This window comes from Lissotriton vulgaris, chromosome 12 (genome assembly GCF_964263255.1).
Source record: "Lissotriton vulgaris chromosome 12, aLisVul1.2, whole genome shotgun sequence".
In the NCBI taxonomy this organism is placed as follows: Eukaryota; Metazoa; Chordata; class Amphibia; order Caudata; family Salamandridae; genus Lissotriton; species Lissotriton vulgaris.
The window spans coordinates 530,226,898-530,248,523 of NC_141700.1; the positions used below are offsets into that span (position 1 = coordinate 530,226,898).

Consider the following 21,626-nt stretch of genomic DNA (forward strand, 5'->3'; position numbering starts at 1 on the left):
CTGTGTCATGCTCTCACCTGTACCTTGGACACTGGGCCTGTTGCTCTGCTGTGTTGGCCTCTCCCCTGCCATGGACACTGGGCCTGTTGCTCTGCTGTGTCGTGCTCTCACCTGTGCCTTGGACACTGGGCCTGTTGCTCTGCTGTGTCGTGCTCTCCCCTGCCATGGACACTGGCCCTGTTACTCTGCTGTGTTGGCCTCTCCCCTGCCATGGACACTGGGCCTGTTGCTTTGCTGTGTTGGCCTCTCCCCTGCTCCAACTAGAGACCCCCATTTCTAACAAACAACCATTCCAATTTTGAGAGGGGTAAACATCTCAATGCCCATTAGATTCCCCATGTTAGACGAATGTTCTGATTTGTTACCTTTGCCTCAAATTGTAAAGTGCTCCGATATCCTTCGGGATCAAGTTTGCGCTATATAAAACTTTATAAATAAATAAATAAAATAAATGGACACTGGGCTTGTTGCTCTGCTGTGTTGGCCTCTCCCCTGCCATGGACACTGGCCCTGTTGCTCTGCTGTGTCGTGCTCTCACCTGTGCCTTGGACACTGGGCCTGTTGCTCTGCTGTGTCGTGCTCTCCCCTGCCATGGACACTGGCCCTGTTGCTCTGCTGTGTTGGCCTCTCCCCTGCCATGGACACTGGGCCGGTTGCTCTGCTGTGTTGGCCTCTCCCCTGCCATGGACACTGGGCCTGTTGCTCTGCTATGTTAGCCTCTCCCATGCCATGGACACTGGGCCTGTTGCTCTGCTGTGTTGGCCTCTCCCCTGCCATGGACACTGGGCCTGTTGCTCTGCTGTGTTGGCCTCTCCCCTGCCATGGACACTGGGCCTGTTGCTCTATGTTGGCCTCTCCCCTGGACATTGGGCCTGTTGCTCTGCTTTGTTGGCCTCTCCCCTGTGCTATGGACACTGGCCTTCCTGTTTGTGTTTCACCTGTACATGGTATATAGCAGTTTATCATTTTGAGCCTTGCTGTTGTCTACTATTGTAGTATCGCTGCATCTGTGCAATATGTTAATAAATACAGTTACTTCTGGTGTGTGTTTTGTCGGTGTCCTTGCTGATTTCAGTTCTGTTTCTGTTCGCATTTGATTGCCTGTGCACCATGCTCCATGTATCACTTCAACATTGCAAGGCTCTTTGCAGCCATCATAATTTTGGGCAGGGGTGACAGGGTCTTAGCCTATTCTGGGCCCGCAAATTGTGTGATCTGTGATAGCTATTTTACCTGGCATGCAGGCATCTTGTTAGTGATTTGCAGTTGTTGCCTACACTGTTCACATGTCTGGTTGTGGGACACTGCCAGCACAGGGTGTGATGCTGTGCAAATGTTTCGAAGCTGGCTGGGTTATGTAATGCAGTATGTGTGTGGATTGCTTTCTGTGTGCCCAGCCTTGTATGTGTATGGTCATCCTGTGTTGGGCCTTGGTCCTGGTGCCATGGTCTACATGAGATGCGTGGTGTTGGGTGTAGCAGAGGTGTGCAGTGTGAAGGGTGTCAGTTTGTAGTGGATGTGTGTGTGCTCCTGTATTGTGTGAGACACACAAGTATCACCCAGGAGTGGTATGCCTGTTTGTTTTGTCTTGCCATGGGTAGAGGATTGTATGCACTTGTGTAAGCTGTTTGTAGTGCACTGTGCTGTGTGTTGGTGTGTCCATGGTGTTGTGTGTGACGACTCCTTGTTGCGTTTGTCAGTTTGGAGTGTACTAAGTGTGTGACTTGCACATCAGTTTTGTGTTAGATTGATACTCAATGTGTTTTGGGTGTGTTTGTGTAGACTGTGTGGCCCTACTGCTTCACACTGGCATTGTGTTTGTGTTTGTCATGCATTGCAGGCACATGGTGGTTTTTGCACTCCTGTATGGCATGGTGTGTGTGGTTTTAGGCCATCCCCTATGTGTGCCACTTGTGCCTGGCCATTGTGGGTGTTCCGTCACTCTATTGGTGTGTGGTACACCCCTTACATGTCTGCTACGGACATGCCGGCTGTGTAACTTAGATGTCAGCTTTCCCCTTGGTTTCCATGTGTGTGTGCCTCCACATCACTTCATATGTGGGCTTGTACTTTGTGGTGCAGTTCTTGGGCCATAAGTGTTGTTCCACTATGGACATTGGCACAATGGTTTATGTGTCCTGTCCTTGTGCTATTGGTCATTCTGTAGTGGTCATGTGCACTTCAGCTGTGTGTGCTGGCCAGTGCTCTGGTGGAGGTGGCTGTGCTCTTGTGTCCCAGAGTGGTGCATGTGTAGTTGTTGTGTTGGTTGTCTGGATGCAGGGTGTGGTAATGCTTCAGTTCCTGGGTGTTGTGTTGTATTTGCGCAGTGCTGATTTGTGGTGTGTGATGCAGTTGTGTCAGTCATGCCTGTTATGCAGACAATGCTTTGTCGTGCATGCGGTGCTGTGTGTATGTGGCCTTGGCATTGCCTGATGTGCATCCCCCGTCTTGTGGTGTTTGTTGATTGAGGTTTCATGTGCATCTGTGATGGGTTTGATGTGGCTGTGTGTGTTGGTCAAGATGCACTTCTTGTGTGATGTGTTATGGTGTGTGTGTTTTGTTCCTGAGTGATGTTGTTGTGTACTCCTGTTGTGTCTGTTCTCCCATTGATTTTCCCCAGTTTGGCTGACAGGGTATGTGAGTTTCTTTTGGAGTTCAGTATGTGTTCCTGTATTGTTTGTGTGTTGTTCTTGTGCAGGCATAGGCTGGGCTTCCCTGTGTGTGTGTTGTGTTTATGGCTACACCCAGGGTGTGTTTGTGTGAGAGTGTGTGTGTGCTTCCAAGGATTGTGGGCCTTGAGTGTGTGTGGCAGTGGTGTTGTTTGTTCCTTGTCCGCCACTCCTGCAGTGGCTGTCTCCCTGGTTGTGTGTTGTGTGGTGCAGAGTGTGTATTGTGCTTGTTGTTGCAGTGCTTGTTGGTGTGCATGGGGGTGCACGGGATGGGCACCTGGCCTGTGGGTTGATGGGGTGTGTTGCTGTGTGGTTGGGGGCTGTGTGTCCCTGTGGTGTTTGTGCCCTACCCATGCCTTGGAATGGCCCTGCCTATTGCATAGTGCGCATGTGTTGACCGCGGCGCTGACGTGACTGGGACGTTGCTGCTGGTTGGAGGTTGATGTGTGTCCCGGATGCTGAGGGGTGCCTTGCTGTGAGGTGGGTGATGTGTGGGTGGCCGTGTGGATGTGTTGTGTCCCCCAGCAGGGTGTCTGTGTGGTGATTGGACCCTGTGTCGGCCTGTGTGTTGTGTCTTGCATATGTGTATTTGCGTACCTGAGGCGGCGTCCGCGGCGGCCCATCTGACGATTGTGTTGTAGGGGGAACATCACAGGATGCATATGGAGGGCTGGGTTCCTGGCGGTCAGGACCGGGTCTCGGCTATCTCGCTCCACTGTCGAGTTTCCGCCTGCTCAGGCTGGGTGGTGTCTCCGCTGCGTCAGCTTGTTTGGGCCATCCTAATTTGTCGAGCAGGGCGGACGTCAATCGGCACTGCGGCGAGTCTCGATTGGCTCCCGCCGCCGCGGTGGCGGGCGCACTTTGATGGCGGTGCGCGTCACTCCGCGGCGGACGGGAAATGACCTATGTTTACCTATCCTAATGTGGCGGATGTGAGTTCCGCTGCTCGCGGGCGGAAAAAGCTGTTTTTCCCCCCCGCCCCACCATCCTAATGGACCCCATAGTTATCAGGGTTCCAACTGCTCGTTCATTTAACACACTGTGATCAATATATACCCAGAATGCAGATTTCAATACCTTTTCCGAGTTTTCGGTCAATGTTGATTGCTCATCCAAAAACTGCGCCAAACCAATCCTTTTTAACCATGTACAGACATGTTTTAACCAAATATTAGATTTGTTCCGGTCTAATCCCATTATTTCTTGTAGACCATCTTTATAATCAACGAACTCCGGTGTAGACCAGAGTCTCAGCCACAAAGATAATGGTCTCAGGATAACATAATGGTCCGTACGTTTCATATTTAGGTCAAGCATTACTGGTGTTAATGGTGTACTTGTCGGCAGTCTCAGGAGCGCCCTGTTAAATTTGTTTTCGATGTTCGCGAAAACATTCCTACTCGCGGTCCCCCATATTTCTACCCCATATAATGCAGCGGACTGGGCTTTAAATTTAAAAATCTCGAGTGCCGGGGAAACAGCCTTAGTATGACTGTTCCCATGTTTTTTCATAATTGGTAAAGTGTTCTGCGTTAGTATCATTCTGCTTTTTACTACTTGGGTATTCCACGATAATTTTTGAATCCAATAAAACGCCCAAGTATGTAAAATCTGTACAGCCTCTAACTTTTAGCCATTTAAGAACAAATTCCCCCTAAAAGTTTTATGAGGATTTATGGCCATATATTTAGTCTTGTTAGTTTTAATCTCAAGACCCTTTCCGTTGCAATATGTTTGGAATGAATTTAGTAAGGATTGTAGACCTCTGGGCGTTTGAGATATTAATATAGTGTCGTCTGCAAATAGGAGGGCTGGAACCCTTTCTCCTTTCAATTTCGGTGCATCATTTTTGCAGCCCTCCAAATATGATGGGATGTCATTAACAAACATTGAAAATAATGTGGGTGTCAACACGCATCCTTGGCGAACTCCCCTCTTAATAGGGATAGCGTATGTTAGTTCGCCCTTCGGACCCCATCTTATTCTAGCATAGTTATTTTCATGCAACCTTATAATCTGTTGCAAAAGGCTAACCGGGAGCCCTTGACAATGTAATGACTCCCATAACAATTCACGTGGGATAAGATCAAAAGCAGCCCTGAGGTCTATAAAAGCGACACACAGATGCCCCTGCTTTATATTAACATACTTCCAACATAAACAACAAAATCTAAAAACCTGGTCTATAGTGCTTATTTTGGGTCTAAAACCTGACTGAAACTTCGTGAGGACATCGTTTTCCTCTATCCATGTGTTCATACGATTTAAAATATGCCTTGCATACATTTTTTGTAAAATATCCATTAAATTAATGGGGCAATAGTTAGCTGGATCATTCCTATTGCCCTTTATAAAAATTAGTACGATTTCCGCTCCCCTCCAAGTATCCGGGAAATCCACACCTGCTGCTACAGCATTACATAAATAATTAATGTAGGGCCCCCAGACATTGGTTTCATGCTTGTATAAGTCACCCGGAATTTTATCCAGTCTGGGTGCCTTTCCATTTTTTTACGACATTGATAGCAGACATTGTTTCTTCTAGATCAAATTCTAGTTTAGCTACATTAGGGCTTAACAATAACACATCCTTATTTAATGACCAAACATTGTCTGGTGCCCTATATAGAGGAGTAAAATGTTCGACTCAAGTAGTCTCATCAAGAAAAACATCTTTAACTACGCTTCCTGAATTGTTCCCTTTGGCCACTAATCACCAAAACCCCACTTGACCTTTATTCTTGGCAGCAATAAACAGTTCTGACCAGTTTTCCTCATCCCAGCTTATTTTCGCCTTCTATTGTATTTTCCTATATTCTCTTCTAGCTTCCTTGATTTCAATAGGGTTCTTATTTTGTATTGTTTGTAGTAATCTAGTCTTACCGTTACGACAATCCTTAACATACCAGGGTTTCCCGCTTGGCATAGTGTTTGAGGTTTTAATGTTTTTTGTTGGCATTTTTGTTACCAGCTGTATTAATGATTTAAAAAACCCCTTGTGTAAATCTACAAAAACACTTCCTTCGAATGGTATGGTTAAGTGTCTAAAAAAAGTATCAGCTAGTGTACTATAAATTTTTGCTAATACTTCGCCATGTTCCAGCATATGGGCCCATTTTAGTGAGCAACGGTTATTTCTGGCTAATATATATCATCATTAGTTACATTAGATGCTTCATTATACGTAATTATACCAGGCAGTAAACTGTTAAGAAGAAACAATTGGAGCGGACGATGGTCACTCAATTCTAGGCATAATCTTTAGATCTACTACATGAGACCAGATATCAAGGGAGACCATAATATAATCAATTTTGCTATGGGAATTATTCCGAAAGAATGTAGAGGCCTTTAATGTGTCTGATGATAAACGGCCGTTACAAGCTCTCAGCCCGTAGGTAGCTGTCAACCTCGTAATTTGGAAGGCTAGTACCGTGCAGGGAACCGGATTGATGTTATGTAATATAGGAATATTATTGGCACTATCTTCATCTTCAAAAATGTCTCCAAGCCCTATAATGGGCTCGTAGTTACAGTTCAGGTCACCTCCTATTATTATACTTGATTTTTCCTCCAAACAATTTAGGAACAAGTCCAACTTTTCTAATGTCAGTGACTCTTTTGATAGGAGACCTGGTCTGTTATACACATTGAATGGATGTAGCACCCTTCCTTTCTTTATTATTCTTATTCCGAGTATATCTACTGAATTTATACATAATTCTGTGATTCTAATCTCAAGTGTTACTTTTATCCATATTGCAAGCCCACCGAGGGCCTTCCTCTTGCAGAGGGAACTGCGTCAATATAAAATGTTCTAAACCCCACTCTATGCGGAGTATTTAACGCCACGTTTCCTGCAAGAGGCAAATATCACTTGTTTCAATGTACTCGTTCCACTCCGGGTCACTAACATTTTTCCTAAGCCCCACTATATTCCATGAAATTAATTTTATTCCCGACGAGTTACTACCTCTTGTGGCTACCAAGGATCCATCTGACAGGATATGACTTGTATTCGTGGTTTCCTTTGACAATACTACTTCGCCAGCCATACTCTGTATTATATTTTGGGGCACTAAACCATCCCCACCTATATCTACCTCATTTACTATAAAAAAAAAATTGGTCTGTGGTACAGTGTGTGGAACAATCTTTTCACCTTCTATCTCCATTTCTATCGGTACAACCAACATTTCATCTCCCAAAGCTATTGGCGGATGCAGTCAATCGACAGCCTCCAAGGAAGATAATTCTTGGAACCTGTTGGAAGTATGAGGGGAGTAGTTATCACAAGTCCGGGTTGTTTCTTCCCCAACTGGTCTATAAAAATACCCCAGAGGGAGGGCATGGATGTTGGTATTCTGCATCAAGGTCTCCTCATGTATTCTCAATAGATTATGAGCTGTGTAGGGGGCGGCCTAAAATTTAGGACTATACAGTCGCCTTGAATATTTTTCCTATGATCCCCCACCCACTCTACGCACCATTAGGATTTCATTCATTTTTTGTGGACTAAACCTTTTAAACTTTTGGAGCCAATCTACGGCTTTATTTCTAAGATTATGCCAAGTTTCAGTTTGGTCCCTCCTTAGAGCTGGTACGCCAGTTAATATTAAAACATACAGGCATGCAGCTGGGGGTAAATTTAGAATATCATGATTCGGGATTAGGTCAGTTCCTTTTGGGCTGAATACTGGCACCCTTATATTTCCATTTTCAGAGTGATCTATTCTCTACATAATTAGATCTGTTCTTCTCTCTCCTGGATTGTTAGTCTTACTCAGTACCTCCCTATCTCTTACTAATTCTGTTCTTTCTTCAATGCCAGTACTATCCGGGAGATCTGTTCTTGCACTAAAATATTTGCATCAGGTCTCACTTCCTTATTTTTGGAATGGATGGTTCTATACTCTGCAAGTAGTTTAGTCCCTTCATCAATTATGTTACTCCCATTTCCAATCATAGTATCTAATTTGGCTATGGCCTGATTTATTTGGACAATTTTGCAGTCTATATCCCTCATTCTACTGCTCAAACAATCATTTATTTGGACCTGGACGGAGTCTAAAGTAGTCTAAAAAATGTCCGCAACAGTTTGCTCTAATGTCTCAATCATACCATCTGTTCTATTAGATTAAGGAGAATTATCGATCACAGTTTGGGTTCCAAGGGACCTGCTTGAGATCTCCATATGTTCTGTAATTTCAATATCCCCTTTGTTTGACCTCCCTGACAGCCCTGGTTTCCCATTTTTATTGACATTCCGTTTTCCCCGAGATATTCTCTTTGGTCTTTCTTTTGTTACTCCCCCCTGCCTTAAGCCTTCTTATACGTTGTCAGTTTAGATGGGTCTAAAGATAATCTTCTTTCAACAAGTTCAATTTCGTGGGTTATGAGTGATTCTGCTCTTATGCAAAAATCATCAAGTGTCCCTGCTGAGCCCTTTCGTTTACTCATGTTAAATACTAAATATATACCTATGTATCAAGAGTTAACCTTATTCATAGGCTAAAAAGGAAAGAAAGAAAACCTACAGCTCAATTAACAGTCGCAACTATCCGGTTTAATAGACAATAGTTTTGACTTCCTCCTTTGGCGCTACTTTTTAAGGATTACTCACAATGTCTTATTGATGGAATCTACTAGCGGTAACCACCCAATACTAAGCGCCACAATTCAATAAACTTTTCCTTCTTAGCCCAATCACACCCTGGCTTGGTAAAAAGCTAACAAGTCAAGGATGGTTAACAATAATTTAAACGTCAACGTAAGGTAGAACGTATTTTAGCATACCCAATAGGACACTGAAGTTATTAAAGTGCAATGGCCAAGGGGGGTGGCCCAGCCCCGACTCCTTCGTCCTTAGACGGCCACGCCCTTGTCCCGGGCTTCGCCCGGCGCTGCCCGCGCGCGTCCCGTGACGCGGGTGCTCTTCACGCCTTTTAAGCACCTCCTGGAGCTTTCAGCCCACGCTGGTGACAAGCGCGCCGCAAGTTCTGCCGGGCAGTGTGGTCCAAGACCCGGCAGCAGCGGCACTGGCGGCGATCAGCAGAGGTGCAGGTGATGGTCCGCGGTGGTGGGCAAAGGGTCCAGGGCACTCCCGACGTGTACCGGCAACAGCAACAACAGTAAGTCAATTGGGCAGGGCAACCATTCAACAACAACTGGTTCAAATATGTTCTCTCAATGTTTCAAGCTTTATTACAAATGTAACAAAAAGATGTTAATATTTCACTACTGTTCTTGGATTTTCTTCACAATGAAATACACTGAACATAATCTTCACAAAAGTTATCTAGCGTAGCTAGAGCTTGTGGCGCCCGGGGCTACCCCTCAGATTGCCGCCCCTTGGTGGGGTGGGGGAGGGAGGGGGGGGGGGGGGAAGAGTTCTGGGGAAAAAGGACGGTGAGCACTTGAAGGATGTCCGAGTCTCCGAGGAGAGACACGTAGTATTGCTGCTAAGGGGACTACACCCTTTGATAACCCCTGCTCAACCCTGTGGTAAAGTAGCACGAGCAGCTAGGCTTATCTCTGAGGCAGCGTGTAAAGCATTTATGATCATACACAGTAACACAGTGAAGAACACTACAAAGGGACACCACACACGTAGTTATAAAAAATACGTATCTTTATGCATAGACTTAACACAAGACCAATAACGATAAAAAGCCACAATACTGTAAACTAGGGATACTCTTGAGATGATGGAAAAATAGTTCAAAGTGTGCAAAAATGCACATACATGACACGGTCAAAGGCTAGACAGTTGAATACACCAGTGACTGGCAGTACAAAAGAGAACACACAACTGCATTATCTATCTGGGGACTCAGAAAAACCATGTGACATCCATCAGAGAGCTGTGTGAGCAATGTACCCCTCAGCACAAAGCAAACATGCACATACATGACACTGTTCAGGGATCCATCATCTACAGCTGACATTAAATGACCATACATCATAGTACCCCCATTAAAGCAGTGGGGCCTGCACAAACGTGATGTGCTCTGGGGACCCAAAACCAACGTAACAGTGTCGAAGCCTGTATTTCTTTACCTTTCAAAAACAGCAAATTAATTATTATCACAGGGACTGACTCACTGTGTACCCTTAGAACTAAACACAGCACAAAGGGGTCAGTCAGCTCCACCTTGCCAATACAGACTGGATACACAGCCCACTCTGGTGGCCCAAAGGAAACAACCAGGGGTCGCGCCCTGTCATTACTTTTAAGCAGCATCCAACTCCCTGGGAATGAAAAGATGTGTGCTCTTGGGACACAAAACCAGCTTGTAATAGTACATCTCTCCTTCAGAGCAGCCTCAGCACAAAGAACACATAAGGTTAATATGACTTTATTCTTAGGTCTTGTAATAATATAAAAAAATATTGTTTTAGTTTGCAGCCCCTCTTAATACACATCAAAATTACAACAAACATTCTAAATGATGTATAGGAAAGTAAATGAAAACACTATGTTGAATTTTCAAGTAAAACTTACATCCAACATTCTAAACTGTTATTTTTCTTGCTTTTCTATTAGCAAAATCATCGATGACATCATCAAAGTCTACTTCATCACTCAGTTGCTGTTCTATAGACAGTATGGCAAGATTTCTTAAACGTAAGGCACTCATTGTAGATCTTAGGTAATTCTTAATCAATTTCAATTTAGAAAAACTCCTTTCACAACTAGCAACACTTACAGCAATTGTAAGGAAAATTCGCAGTAGTATTACAATATTTGGAACGGAGTTCTCAAGATTGTATGTTAGAATAAACTGCAAAAGTTCAAGGGGACTGTCCTTCCATGTCTCTGTTTCGTGTTGCGTAGCAGCAACAGAAATAAAACTCTGAAGTCTTTTTCTCTCAACCAGGAACTCTTCCTCATTAATGTCATCATGATAATGATTCAGTTGACATTCGTATTTATCATCCAAAAGATTTGATGGAGTAAGGAAAGCATATTTTTCAGCAAGAACATGAAGTTGTTGAAATCTTGTGTTGATTTCTTGGATCACTCTGTCCAGTGAAGAAAACATTTCTCTCCTCAACTCAGTTTCATATGACAATTCAGCACCTCCTGATTCTTCACCTGCGATTAGTTTCTTCTTTCTAAACAGACGATCCATGACTATCCCAAGATCATCACAAATTTCTTTGGCGTAAGCTACTGATTTGTTAACTAATTCACATCTATTTTCAGTTAGAAATTTTTTTAAAGCATTGAGCTTTATGTCACATTGTTGTATATTCAATCCTTTGGTTTGGAGGTAGACCTGAGTGTCGTTAATTTCTACAAGGACAGATTCCCACAGTCCAAGAAAGCACAGGAAGGAAAAAGATTGTAAAGCAACAAGCAGCACACCAGCATCTGACCTGGTAACTCTATCTTCTTCTTCACCAGTTAAACGCTCTACAGCACTTAAGATTTTTGAGTAATTCTTTTTTACAACACTCACAGCATCTCCACGTGCACTCCACCGAGTTTCTATTACACGCTTGACACACTGACCAGTGACTGAAGTCAGAATATCCCAGCGATGGGTCGAGGAAGAAAAAAATGTGAACAAATGCTCCACAGTTCCAAAAAAGGTAACAGAATTCACAGCAACAGAAGCTGCATGTAAACCAGCCAAATTCAGCGAATGATTTGTACATGCGACAAATTCTGCTTTTTCATTAATTTCTCTGATGCGTCTTTGAATGCTAGTATGTTGACCAGCCATCACAGCAGCATTATCATATGCCTGTCCTCTACAATTTTGAATATCAATTCCGTTGCTTTCTAAATTCTGCAAAATCATAGTTGAAATATTCTCAGCGGTTTTACCTTTAGTTTCAAAGAAATCGACAAATGATTCCACAACCATCACTTTATTTCCATTGATCATAACATAGCGTAAAACTTGGCTCATCTGATCCTTATGAGAAATATCAGGCGTGCTGTCGAACATTATAGAAAAATACTTTGCTTTTTTCACTTGCTCGATAATTTTGCTTCTTACTTTTTCTCCCAAAATGTCTATAAACTCATTCTGAATAGTAGGCGACATATATGATTTAGCATACTTTTTTCCCATCTTAATTCTTTCAGTATGCTCACGTAGCACTGGATCGTATTTTGCCAACAAATGAACTAATTCTAGAAAATGTCCTCTATTTCCTGTTGATTCAGGTTCATCATCAGTCTTGCAATGAATTCCTTCTTGGTGACCACATAAAGCCACATTTTGTTTAGCTAGGAATCTAATGATATCCAACAATCTTGAAAGTATCTCCCTCCACTTCTTTACTTCATTTTCAACTTGTTCTTGTGCCTTTTTATTAATTGTTGCTCCACATCGGATTCTAATTTCCAACTCCTTCCATTGTGTGAAGCATCGAACATGGGCAACACTAGATTCATGATCGAAAATTTTAGGAATTAGTTTCCACCACGTGTTGAATCCATCTGCAGAATCAAAATTCGAATGACTTCTGTCAGCAAATAGTCTACAACAAAAGCAGTAAAGAGCTTTCTTGGAAGGAGAGTACACCAACCATGACCTCAACATTTTTTCATTATTTGGCAGAGTTTGAAAAAACCACTCCCGTGTAAGTTTTCTGGTTTGTCCTTTGATCAAAGCACCCTCACGAATGACTTCACCAAAATCAGAATCTAGATGTTGAACCACAGACGCCCCTTGTTGTACCAGCAAGATACGTGTGTCATCTTTAATCTTACTTGGCCAAAGACCAACATCTTTTAAGTCAACTGTTGGAATTTGTTGTCCATCAGACCCCTTATCACTTGTTGAAGGATCACTTGACTTTGATGATGGATTGACTTCAAAATCAGAAACTGCTTCAGTAACAGTAGTAGTACTAGTAGTTTCTGCTTCAGTAACAGTAGTAGTACTAGTACTTTCTGTTTCGGGACTGAGGTATTTCAGTAGTGAACCTTCATACTTTTTTAATTCTTCCTCTCTAGCCTTTTTCTTTTTTCTAAAGGCTGCACCGCTTTCTTTTATTCGCTTCATCTTTAAGCTTGAAAGAACAAGAAAAAGATATTCTTAATAAAAAGAATAACGCATAAATACATCCAATTTCAAAATGTTAGCTTGTAGTCTGCTCCATTTCAATTGCAATAAAATAAAGTGAGACAAGAAGGGCATGTGACTCCTACACCTTGTAACCCTCACTGCCTTGTTGTCGGACACAGCCTGTACGTTGAGTACCATACAGAGGAGGGCGTCACATCACGTCCCAGCTGTCAGAGTGCGGCTCAGTTAAGGTGCCATTAGGCCTCCTTTTGATGAAGTGGCCTGGAACCTCACACTTAAATGTAAATACAACGGAGACAAAAGCATACAGCTGGTTATCTCTTCACAGGTACTTAAGAGAGGCATGCTTTTGACTTTGTTAGGCCCCTTTATGTAAGTGCATGTACTGAAAGTATCTCAGATGTGTTGGTCTGTCCCAGTATTTACATACAATTTAAATAGTACTATTTTACTTTCTTTTATAACGCTACACATCCCAATGCAGAGTGTCAGTGCGATTTCAATAACATACAGATTGAAAATAAATCATGCAAGTGTGTAAATCAGTGAACGAGATGTGTTGCACGAGTCAGTGAGGGTTAAAAGTAGTAGCAGTCACATATCCTACATAGCTCACTGTGCTATATTAAAAGGCTTACTATGTATAAACTGCAAGTAACAAAAGGATCTGACTGTGTTCACAACAGTAACCTTACCTTACCTAGCTACATTAAAACAAAATCTGTCACCTGCATATTACATGATGTGCTTTGCAGGCACATTAACCTTCTATACTACTTCGAGTCAGATCTGAGGCTACACAAAACAGAAATTTCTCCAAGAAATACTTTAACCTCCAGGGTTATCTCACCAATTATTATTCCCTGAAGCAGATGCCTTAACCCTATAAAAATATTAGAACAAGCATTGGAAATGCAATAGGTCACGCAGCATTAGAGTTAGTGCTTTTAGAATTGTTTATGGGTTTTTTTGTAAATCTTTAGCATTTTTGTTTCCTGTAGCCAATGCTAAAGAATTACAAAAAAAAGCCATAAACATTTCTAAAAGCTCTAACTCAAATGCTCCGAGACCTATTGCACTGTGTGAGGGTGAGGGGTTGAGGGTGAGTGAGGGTGAGGGTGGGTGAGGGTGAGTGAGGGGTTGAGGGTGAGTGAGGGTGAGGGGTTGAGGGTGAGTGAGAGTGAGGGTGAGTGAGGGTGAGGGTGAGTGAGGGTGAGTGAGGGTGAGTGAGGGTGAGGGGTTGATGTTGAGGGTGAGGGGTTGAGGGTGAGTGAGGGTGAGGGGGGGTGAGGGTGAGGGGGTGAGGGGTGAGGGTGAGGGGTGTGAGGGTGAGGGGGGTGCGGGTGAGGGGTGTGAGGGTGAGGGTGAGTGTGAGGGGGGTGAGGGTGAGGGTGAGTGGGGTGAGGGTGAGGGGGGTGAGGGTGAGGGGGGTGAGGGTGAGGGGGGTGAGGGTGAGGGGGGTGAGGGTGAGGGGGGTGAGGGTGAGGGAGTTGAGGGTGAGGGGGGTGAGGGTGAGGGGAGGGAGGGTGAGGGAGGGTGAGGGGGTGAGGGAGAGTGAGGGTGAGGGTGAGCGGGTGGGAGAGGGTCAGTGAGGGGGTGTGTGAGAGGGTGAGTGAGGGGGTGTGTGAGAGCGTGAGTGAGGGGTTGTGTGAGGGGTGTGTGAGAGGGTGTGTGAGAGGGTGAGGGTGTGTTAGGGTGAATGAGGGTGAATGAGGGGGGTGAGGGGGGTGAGGGGGGGGTGAGCTCACCTCAAGGAGAGGGGGAGGGGCCAGGGCAGAAAGTAGGGAGGGGAGGTGTAAGTCCCTCCAGTCTAGGCCCCTGTAAAACAGCCATCAGCTGCCTTGGTCCTTCACCGGCTGCGTGTAAAAGAGGGAGGAGGCAACCAGGCGCTATGCCAGTGTTCCTTTCAGAAACGAAAGGGCAACATCTATGTGGTGTTTCCTCTGAGCTAAACAAAAAAAAAAACGAATCCGATTACTTTATTTTTCTAATGCTACCGTGAGCTTTTTTTTTCAATCTGCTAAAGTAAGTTATTAATGCAATTTCGGATTAGGGGGGCATGACGATAGTGCATCTTTGCTTTGCACTTGGACATGCTGCAAAACATACTGTGTTGTATTCTTCTGTGAAATCCCCATGACATTTGGCAGTTAAAAGAATGTATTAAAAGAAATGTTCATCTAAATAAGATAATTAGTGTGCACTACATAATTCTGTAGAACTACACATTCAGTTTAGGTATGCAGCCCTGCGTTACAAAATCATTTAGAACTGAAATGCAAGAAAGTTGCAGTTTGGCTTTGAAACGGATCTGAGAGGTGTCTGCGTGATAAATGAATGATGCATAGGAATGGACAGAATGGAAATGTGTTTCGAGGACATGCTCGGGGTGTGCATACTGGAAGCAGGGTGATGGATTCGAGGCTATGAGCGAGGGTGATGCCGCGCTCACCTCAAGGAGAGGGGGAGGGGCCAGGGCAGAAAGTAGGGAGGGGAGGTGTAAGTCGGCAAACTCACACGGATCGAACAAACGATGAGTAAGGGAAGAATTGTTAAATAGGTTTAAAATGGAACAGGAAAAAAGAAACAAACTGGGGAAGGAAAGAAACGGAATCTGAAAGGAAAGAGAAAAAGAATAAAGGAAAGAGCAGAGGGAAAATAAAGAGCGAGGAAGAGAAATGGACGGAAAGGAAAGAAGGCTGAAACAGGCAGAGAAGGGGAGGGGGGAGGAGAAATGCAGAATAAAGGAAAGAGCAGAGGGAAAATAAAGAGCGAGGAAGCGAAATGGACGGAAAGGAAAGAAGGCTGAAACAGGCAGAGAAGGGGAGGGGGGAGGAGAAATGCGACACGGCGGGCAGGGGAGGGGGCGGAGCGGGGAGAGGGTGTGAAAGCAGCAGGGTCCCAACAGCTGCTGCTTCTCCTGACCCTGGGCAAACCGCTGAATGCACTTGGCCGAAAAGCATGTCGGCATCAGCAGTTTCTATGGAAGTGGCGAGTGCTCAAGCCTGTTAAGCAGGTGCGACCGGGCTTTTACAGTCCCAGATAAGACACCTTTCTGAAGGCCAAGAAACTCGTTTTTTGGGGAGATTCTCAAATCAAATAAATAAGTCAAGGCAGGGACTGACCTCCTGAACACAGGCTATTTGTAAGCGCGTATTGTCTTCGCCTGAGGTGTGCAAACAATGATGTATATCAGTGTTTTGAACCTCCCCTTTTCTAATGTGTTCATATCTCGTACTGATTGGTATATAACTGTGGTGGATTTAAATAGGCTTACTACAGAAGATGGAAGCCGAAGCATAAACTTGTAAAAGTGTCCGATTGAAGAACATTGTGGACTCTGAGGAGGGTCTGAACTGGCAATGGGTCCACAGTGCTCTGGTTATAACCTCTTGAGGGGCACGTGCCAGAGGTCCCTAAAGAGGCGAGACCCTCGGCCCAGCTAACGCATGTGATTGGCTGGAGTACATGGGACTTGTCACTCTGCCGTTTATTGAAGTTAAAAAGGGTTCAGCTGCATTCAAGATTCTTTTTGGCCACGTAAGTCTCCTTCGTTGTGACATGTACACGAGAGCTGCGAGGCTCTATAACACCTGTCACAACGGAGCATAGCTCTTTCCTCCTAGGCATTGGGACACGTTTACACCTACAAATCCAAGGCCGAGCGTGGAACCGCTTCAGCAGGTACTACAGGATCCGTGGCACCCGCTAAGAGGAAGCAAAGGGTGAAAGCTACAGAAACAGCAGCATGTGGGTCAGTCATTCCCTCGGTGGCCTCCCAAAACCGCTTATTAGTGGGGTTTCCTTTCATCAGACACGGCCGTCGCCACAATCAGTGACGAATGGGTGCTTGGTAACTTGGGGAGCACATACGTGGACTGCTAAGCAGACAAAGCAGAGATCCTCTCACATGTTGAGCCCAAACCATGTCCACGCTCTCCATCCCCGAAGCCAGTAAGAAACACACCCAGACACAATTTCAACTGGCGACTTTCACCCTGGTCATCGGGAACCTCAGAACGAGGGGAGGAGAGTAGGAGGAGGAGAGTAGGGGAGCTGTGGGGAGGGGGGAGGAGAAATGCGACGCGAAATGGCAGGCAGGGGAGGGGGCGGAGCGGGGGTGTGGGAGGAGTGCGGGAACAGACGGCGAGGGGAGGAGAGTAGGAGGAGGAGAGTAGGTGAGCTGTGGGGAGGGGGGAGGAGAAATGCGACGCGACATGGCAGGCAGGGGAGGGGGCGGAGCGGGGGTGTGGGAGGAGTGCGGGAACAGACGGCGAGGGGAGGAGAGTAGGAGGAGGAGAGTAAGGGAGGCACGGCCTAGCGGCCGTGCAATCAAGAAGTGAGGGGGCGGGAGAGTAGGCAAGGCAGGCGGCTGGGGGCATGTGCACGCGCTTTTAAGCTCAATGCGCATGCGCATTGAGCTTAAAAGTCACGGGCACGGCAAGGAATCGCCACGATTCCTAGCAAGTTGGATAAAGAGTGGATAAGCCACCATAGTCTCGCTTGCTCGATGCGCATGCGCATCGACAGGCGAGACCTAAAAATGCAGACTTTGTAACCAATTAAGCATAAAAGATCTACTAACATGCTTCTCCTTGTTGCAAATTTCTTTGTGGCAGGGTTTTTAAAAAAATGGAAAATGAGTTGAGGCCCAGATTTTGCATTGGGATTGCGCCACTTTTTTGCACAACCCCAAAGCAAAATCCAGTTTGTTAAATCTCATAATGGGCTTACATGTACTCATGATATACCTAATAAAAACAATGTGTGTGTAATTACACCCATTTGAGAAATCAGCAATGAGAGAGACACTCTAAAAGGACTAAAACTGGTGCAAATGTCTGTGGCGGTGGACTCATGATTACAATAAAATTATGAAAATATCACACCTAGCAATCAGAACCAACCCAGCACACAAAGCCTCTACTATTAGTAATACCTAGAGCTCCCTTTGCCAAGGATTAACTCCGGCTAAAGTATTTCAAAATTACAATGCACAGAACTCCATCACTCTAAGCCCTTCTCTACCTGGTATTATCTTGCTGGAGCTTTATTTGAAATAACTAAGTGAGGTAACAAGAAAAATCCGCTGTATAAAATGGACTGGCAAATAAAATTAGTAAAATAAAAGGTTGATCCATGATGCTGGTTGGTTCACGTTAAATGAAACAAGCAATAGAAATAATAATTTTAAAAAAGCTACGCATCTACAAGTACAGTAAACAACTGAGTACCACCAAAAGAAACCCTCAAATGCCCCCCAAAAAAATACATATTAGATTACACGGTTGGCTTGGCATAATTTTTGTAACGTTCATGTAAAATAACCCTTTAATATTCCTTGCAGTGCCAGTTTTAGGACTCTGGCAGGACTCTGGCAGGCTGTTGGTTGAGCCATGGTTCAGAGGACTGATGTCTTGCTGAAGATGCACAGGTGGGCCACTCGCTATCCAGATGATAAAAACAGTGTTTTGATTGAGGTGAAATGTGCTCAGGTAGGCTGTTGCTAAATGGAGGTCATTACCAATTTTAGCTAAATTAATGTGAATATTGATGCTTTGACGGGGGAGGGGCTACAAACGACAGAGGAGTGCAGAAAACACGAAAGAATTAGTGGGCCAGATTAAAGGGAAAAAAATAACTCATGAGGGCTAGACAAGATTTGGCACGTATTTTAAGCTAAAGTACAGGCTCAGGGACATCCCCACTGCCCCAATAGGTGAGCGCAAAGGCGAAGATAAGGGTCCAATGTACTGTGTGGTCCTTAGATAAAGCTTGGACATAGAAGGCCCCCTACAAAAATCACAGACCTGGCTGAAGCCACAGCAAGTGTATACATATATGCCAGCGTAAAACTGGCAAACAAGATGGCGCAACTAAAATAGCAACACCATTTCATTTTTACCACTGAGTCCAAATGCAATTCTCTTTTGAGTTTCTGTACAATGCATTCTTGCTAAATGTAAATACAATTAAACTAATTCCTAAAAATTGAGTGTTTTCTGAGGGTAACTTGATACTCGCTGAGGACGATGGAGTCTCCCTTTACCAATGTCTTCATTCGTGGAGTAGAAGAATATTTGAACAAAAGACAGCTTTGCTTTCTTTCCCCTTTGTATGTTCCTGTGTGAGACACTGCCATTCATATTGTTACTCCCTGGTACTGGATCTGATTTTGCATGATGGTTTCATATGCTAATACAGATTGAGCAAACCCTAAGACCTCATACTAAGTGGCCCAATATGATCACTGTTATTACCACACCCTGCATTCACCAGTGCAGCTGGGTGCGTATTTACCGGAATTAGTATTACAAACCCCTTCAAGTCGGAATGAGGCATAACACACATTTTCCTTTTTTTTCTTTTTTTCCAAGAAACACTTTAAAAAAAAATGGAACCAACAAATTAATTTTACGTCACAATTTTCCAACTAAAATAACTACAAACACTTAGGTTTTACAGGATACTTGGAAAACGACAACCTGAAATATTCTAATATTGAAGTTTGGCACAATATCCAGGAGCATTATTTCTCTGCGGTGCCTTTGATGAAATTGTGCCCTCCTCCAAATGTTTCGAGCTGAATAGGCTGGACATTCATAACCGATGAGCCCAGAAAGCTAACCCTGCCCCAACTACCCTGGGGTATTACCATTGTCCCATTTGGCTAATCCAGTGGTGCTCGGTGGTCTTCTGACTTTGGGTGTCTTTTTTTCAATAAATGATGAGCAACTATTATTGAATAGTACATTTTGTCTTTAATTGTAATATATTTCATAAAATTAATATCTTGATTGTGTCGCTTCTGTGTTTCTGTCAGGGAATTTTTATCACTCCGCAGGGGACCAGTAGTAACCAAGTACCTCAGAGCAAATATGCAGAATTTATCTCTATAATCGAGGAATTAGGAAAAGAGATTAGACCAACGTATGCTGGAAGCAAGAGTGCAATGGAGAGGCTAAAAAGAGGTAACTATTGCCTAATAATGTAACTCCGGATTCCTCTGTTAGCTCGTAACATGTTCAGTATAGGCACTCCATTTCAGCAGGTCACCGGCATCATCAACCACGGTACAATCCTTGTTTTGGGGAGAGCCCAAAAGCCAGGCAGGGCTACACTTGATGTTGGCATTTTACAGACTTTGACTGGAACACTTGAGGTGGGCAAAGAGGTGTTAGGGGCATTTGGTGAGTGACTGTAGGAAGTACAAATAGGGGAGCAGTGGTTTAGTTACCACTGCTTCTTGGTCGAGCACTGTGAACTCGGAGGTGGCCTTCTAGGCCCAGGTGCGGCTTGCAGACCAGGTGAGCCCCCCACCCCCTTTTTATTCTTGCTCCAGTCTGTCTCCCCATCCTCCTTCTCTCATGGGGTGTAGTTTGGGACACAATAGGATTTATCCCAAGACCCACTCGCCTGTGCCACAATTAGTAAGATGCGCAAGGATACAACATAGAAAAGCAAAGGGAATTTAAGCAAACCAACAATAATGTGGTCCAGTAGGATAATGGGGGACCTGGGTCAGGGCAATAAGATGACACTAAGGAGATCAAGAACGCCTGACCCAAATCCCATAAAATACTCAAAGGAAAAATAGTTAATAGAATTAGGAACAGCAAAAATAAAGCAGGACCTAAAAAAGGCAGGAATATATATAACTGCACCAAAAGGAGAAGGTTACAAAATAACGAACTTTCAAATTCAGAAACACACAGCCCAGTCAGTACTATAGCAGAGTAAATGTGCCCAAGTCCTTCACAAGTTGGAACTATATCGGGGGCAGACATCCAAGCCTTAAACAACACACATGATGTCCCTAACTTAGACACAAGCACGTCAAGCGCAAGCACATTTATAGCACAAGCGGAAGTGCATAAAGCCAACACATCATCGTTATTTTCAACTTTGAACCTCTCCATCCTTAGTAATTGGTATTTTTTAAGCTCAAGATACGACCCAACTAACAACAAAGGTCAGCTTAAGTGTCTTGTAATGCAGGATCATACACTGATCGAGTTCATGGAAACAAGATCAAACATGTAAAGCGAAGAAGCAAATCTAACCAACCCCCTGTAAAGTGTTTTACAAGGGAAAAGCCAACATATGACCACAACGGTAATCAGTTTGAGCTCTTTCCTTGTCCTTAATAGTAGTTCACTAGTTAAGGACAAGTTCCTCTTTGAGACTAAACCTTGCCTAAACCCAATTAAACTGCCCGTGCCTGAGGTGGTCCCAAAAAGCCCCCTCAAAGGATAAAGGAAATGAGGCAAGGATCCAAGGCCTGGAAGTAGTAGCCAAAGACGTAAATAACGTAGTACCGGCAGGCACACGGGGCCACTTCTAACCACAATGGAGGCAATGTCTTTGGCAATCAGATATTCACAGACAGGAAATACAGGTTGACCGTTGACCTCCTTAATATCCTGGCAGTACACATAGTTGGCATAGAGAAAAAACTCCAGTCTCCAAGCAGTCAATGAGCTGAGCCAGAGAGCCCAAAATCGCAACTACATACAACAAGCTCCGTGTCAATGTGTAGGGCTAGGGGACAATCTCTAGGACCGATCTCCCCTCCATCCTGACAATATCCTGCAGGAAGTAATACCGCAATCAATCAGACCACAGTAGGGTCCTGCCTACTGATAGACTCTAGACCAGGTTCTTTATTCTTTCCTCACCTTGAATTAATTTATTTTATAGTGGTTACCGGTGCCCCTGGCTGTGACGCACGCACTCACTGCTCCGACTCCTGGCTCGACACGACGACGAGGGGCGAGCGTAGGGGGCGCGGTGCGGGCGGTGAGCGCGTAACACGTCACTGCTACGGTGCGGGTTCGGCGAGGGCTGGCCAAATGTCCTTACAGGGCAGTCATTGGTTGCGCTAGCACGCGCCGTGCACGCTACCACT

The 21,626-nt window shown here is 44.5% G+C and overlaps 1 protein-coding gene across 1 annotated transcript in view; it reads right to left on the bottom strand.

Annotated features, from left to right (window-relative positions):
• Window positions 1-9,282: 9,282 nt before the first annotated feature.
• LOC147677673 (zinc finger MYM-type protein 1-like) overlaps window positions 9,283-21,626 on the bottom strand; it is a 36,280-nt gene continuing 23,936 nt past the window's right edge. The window contains exon 2 of the mRNA XM_086945320.1: window positions 9,283-12,701. Within this exon, the coding sequence (XP_086801446.1) occupies window positions 10,184-12,694 (2,511 nt within the window). The 5' untranslated portion in view covers window positions 12,695-12,701 and the 3' untranslated portion in view covers window positions 9,283-10,183. The remainder of the gene's footprint in view (window positions 12,702-21,626) is intronic.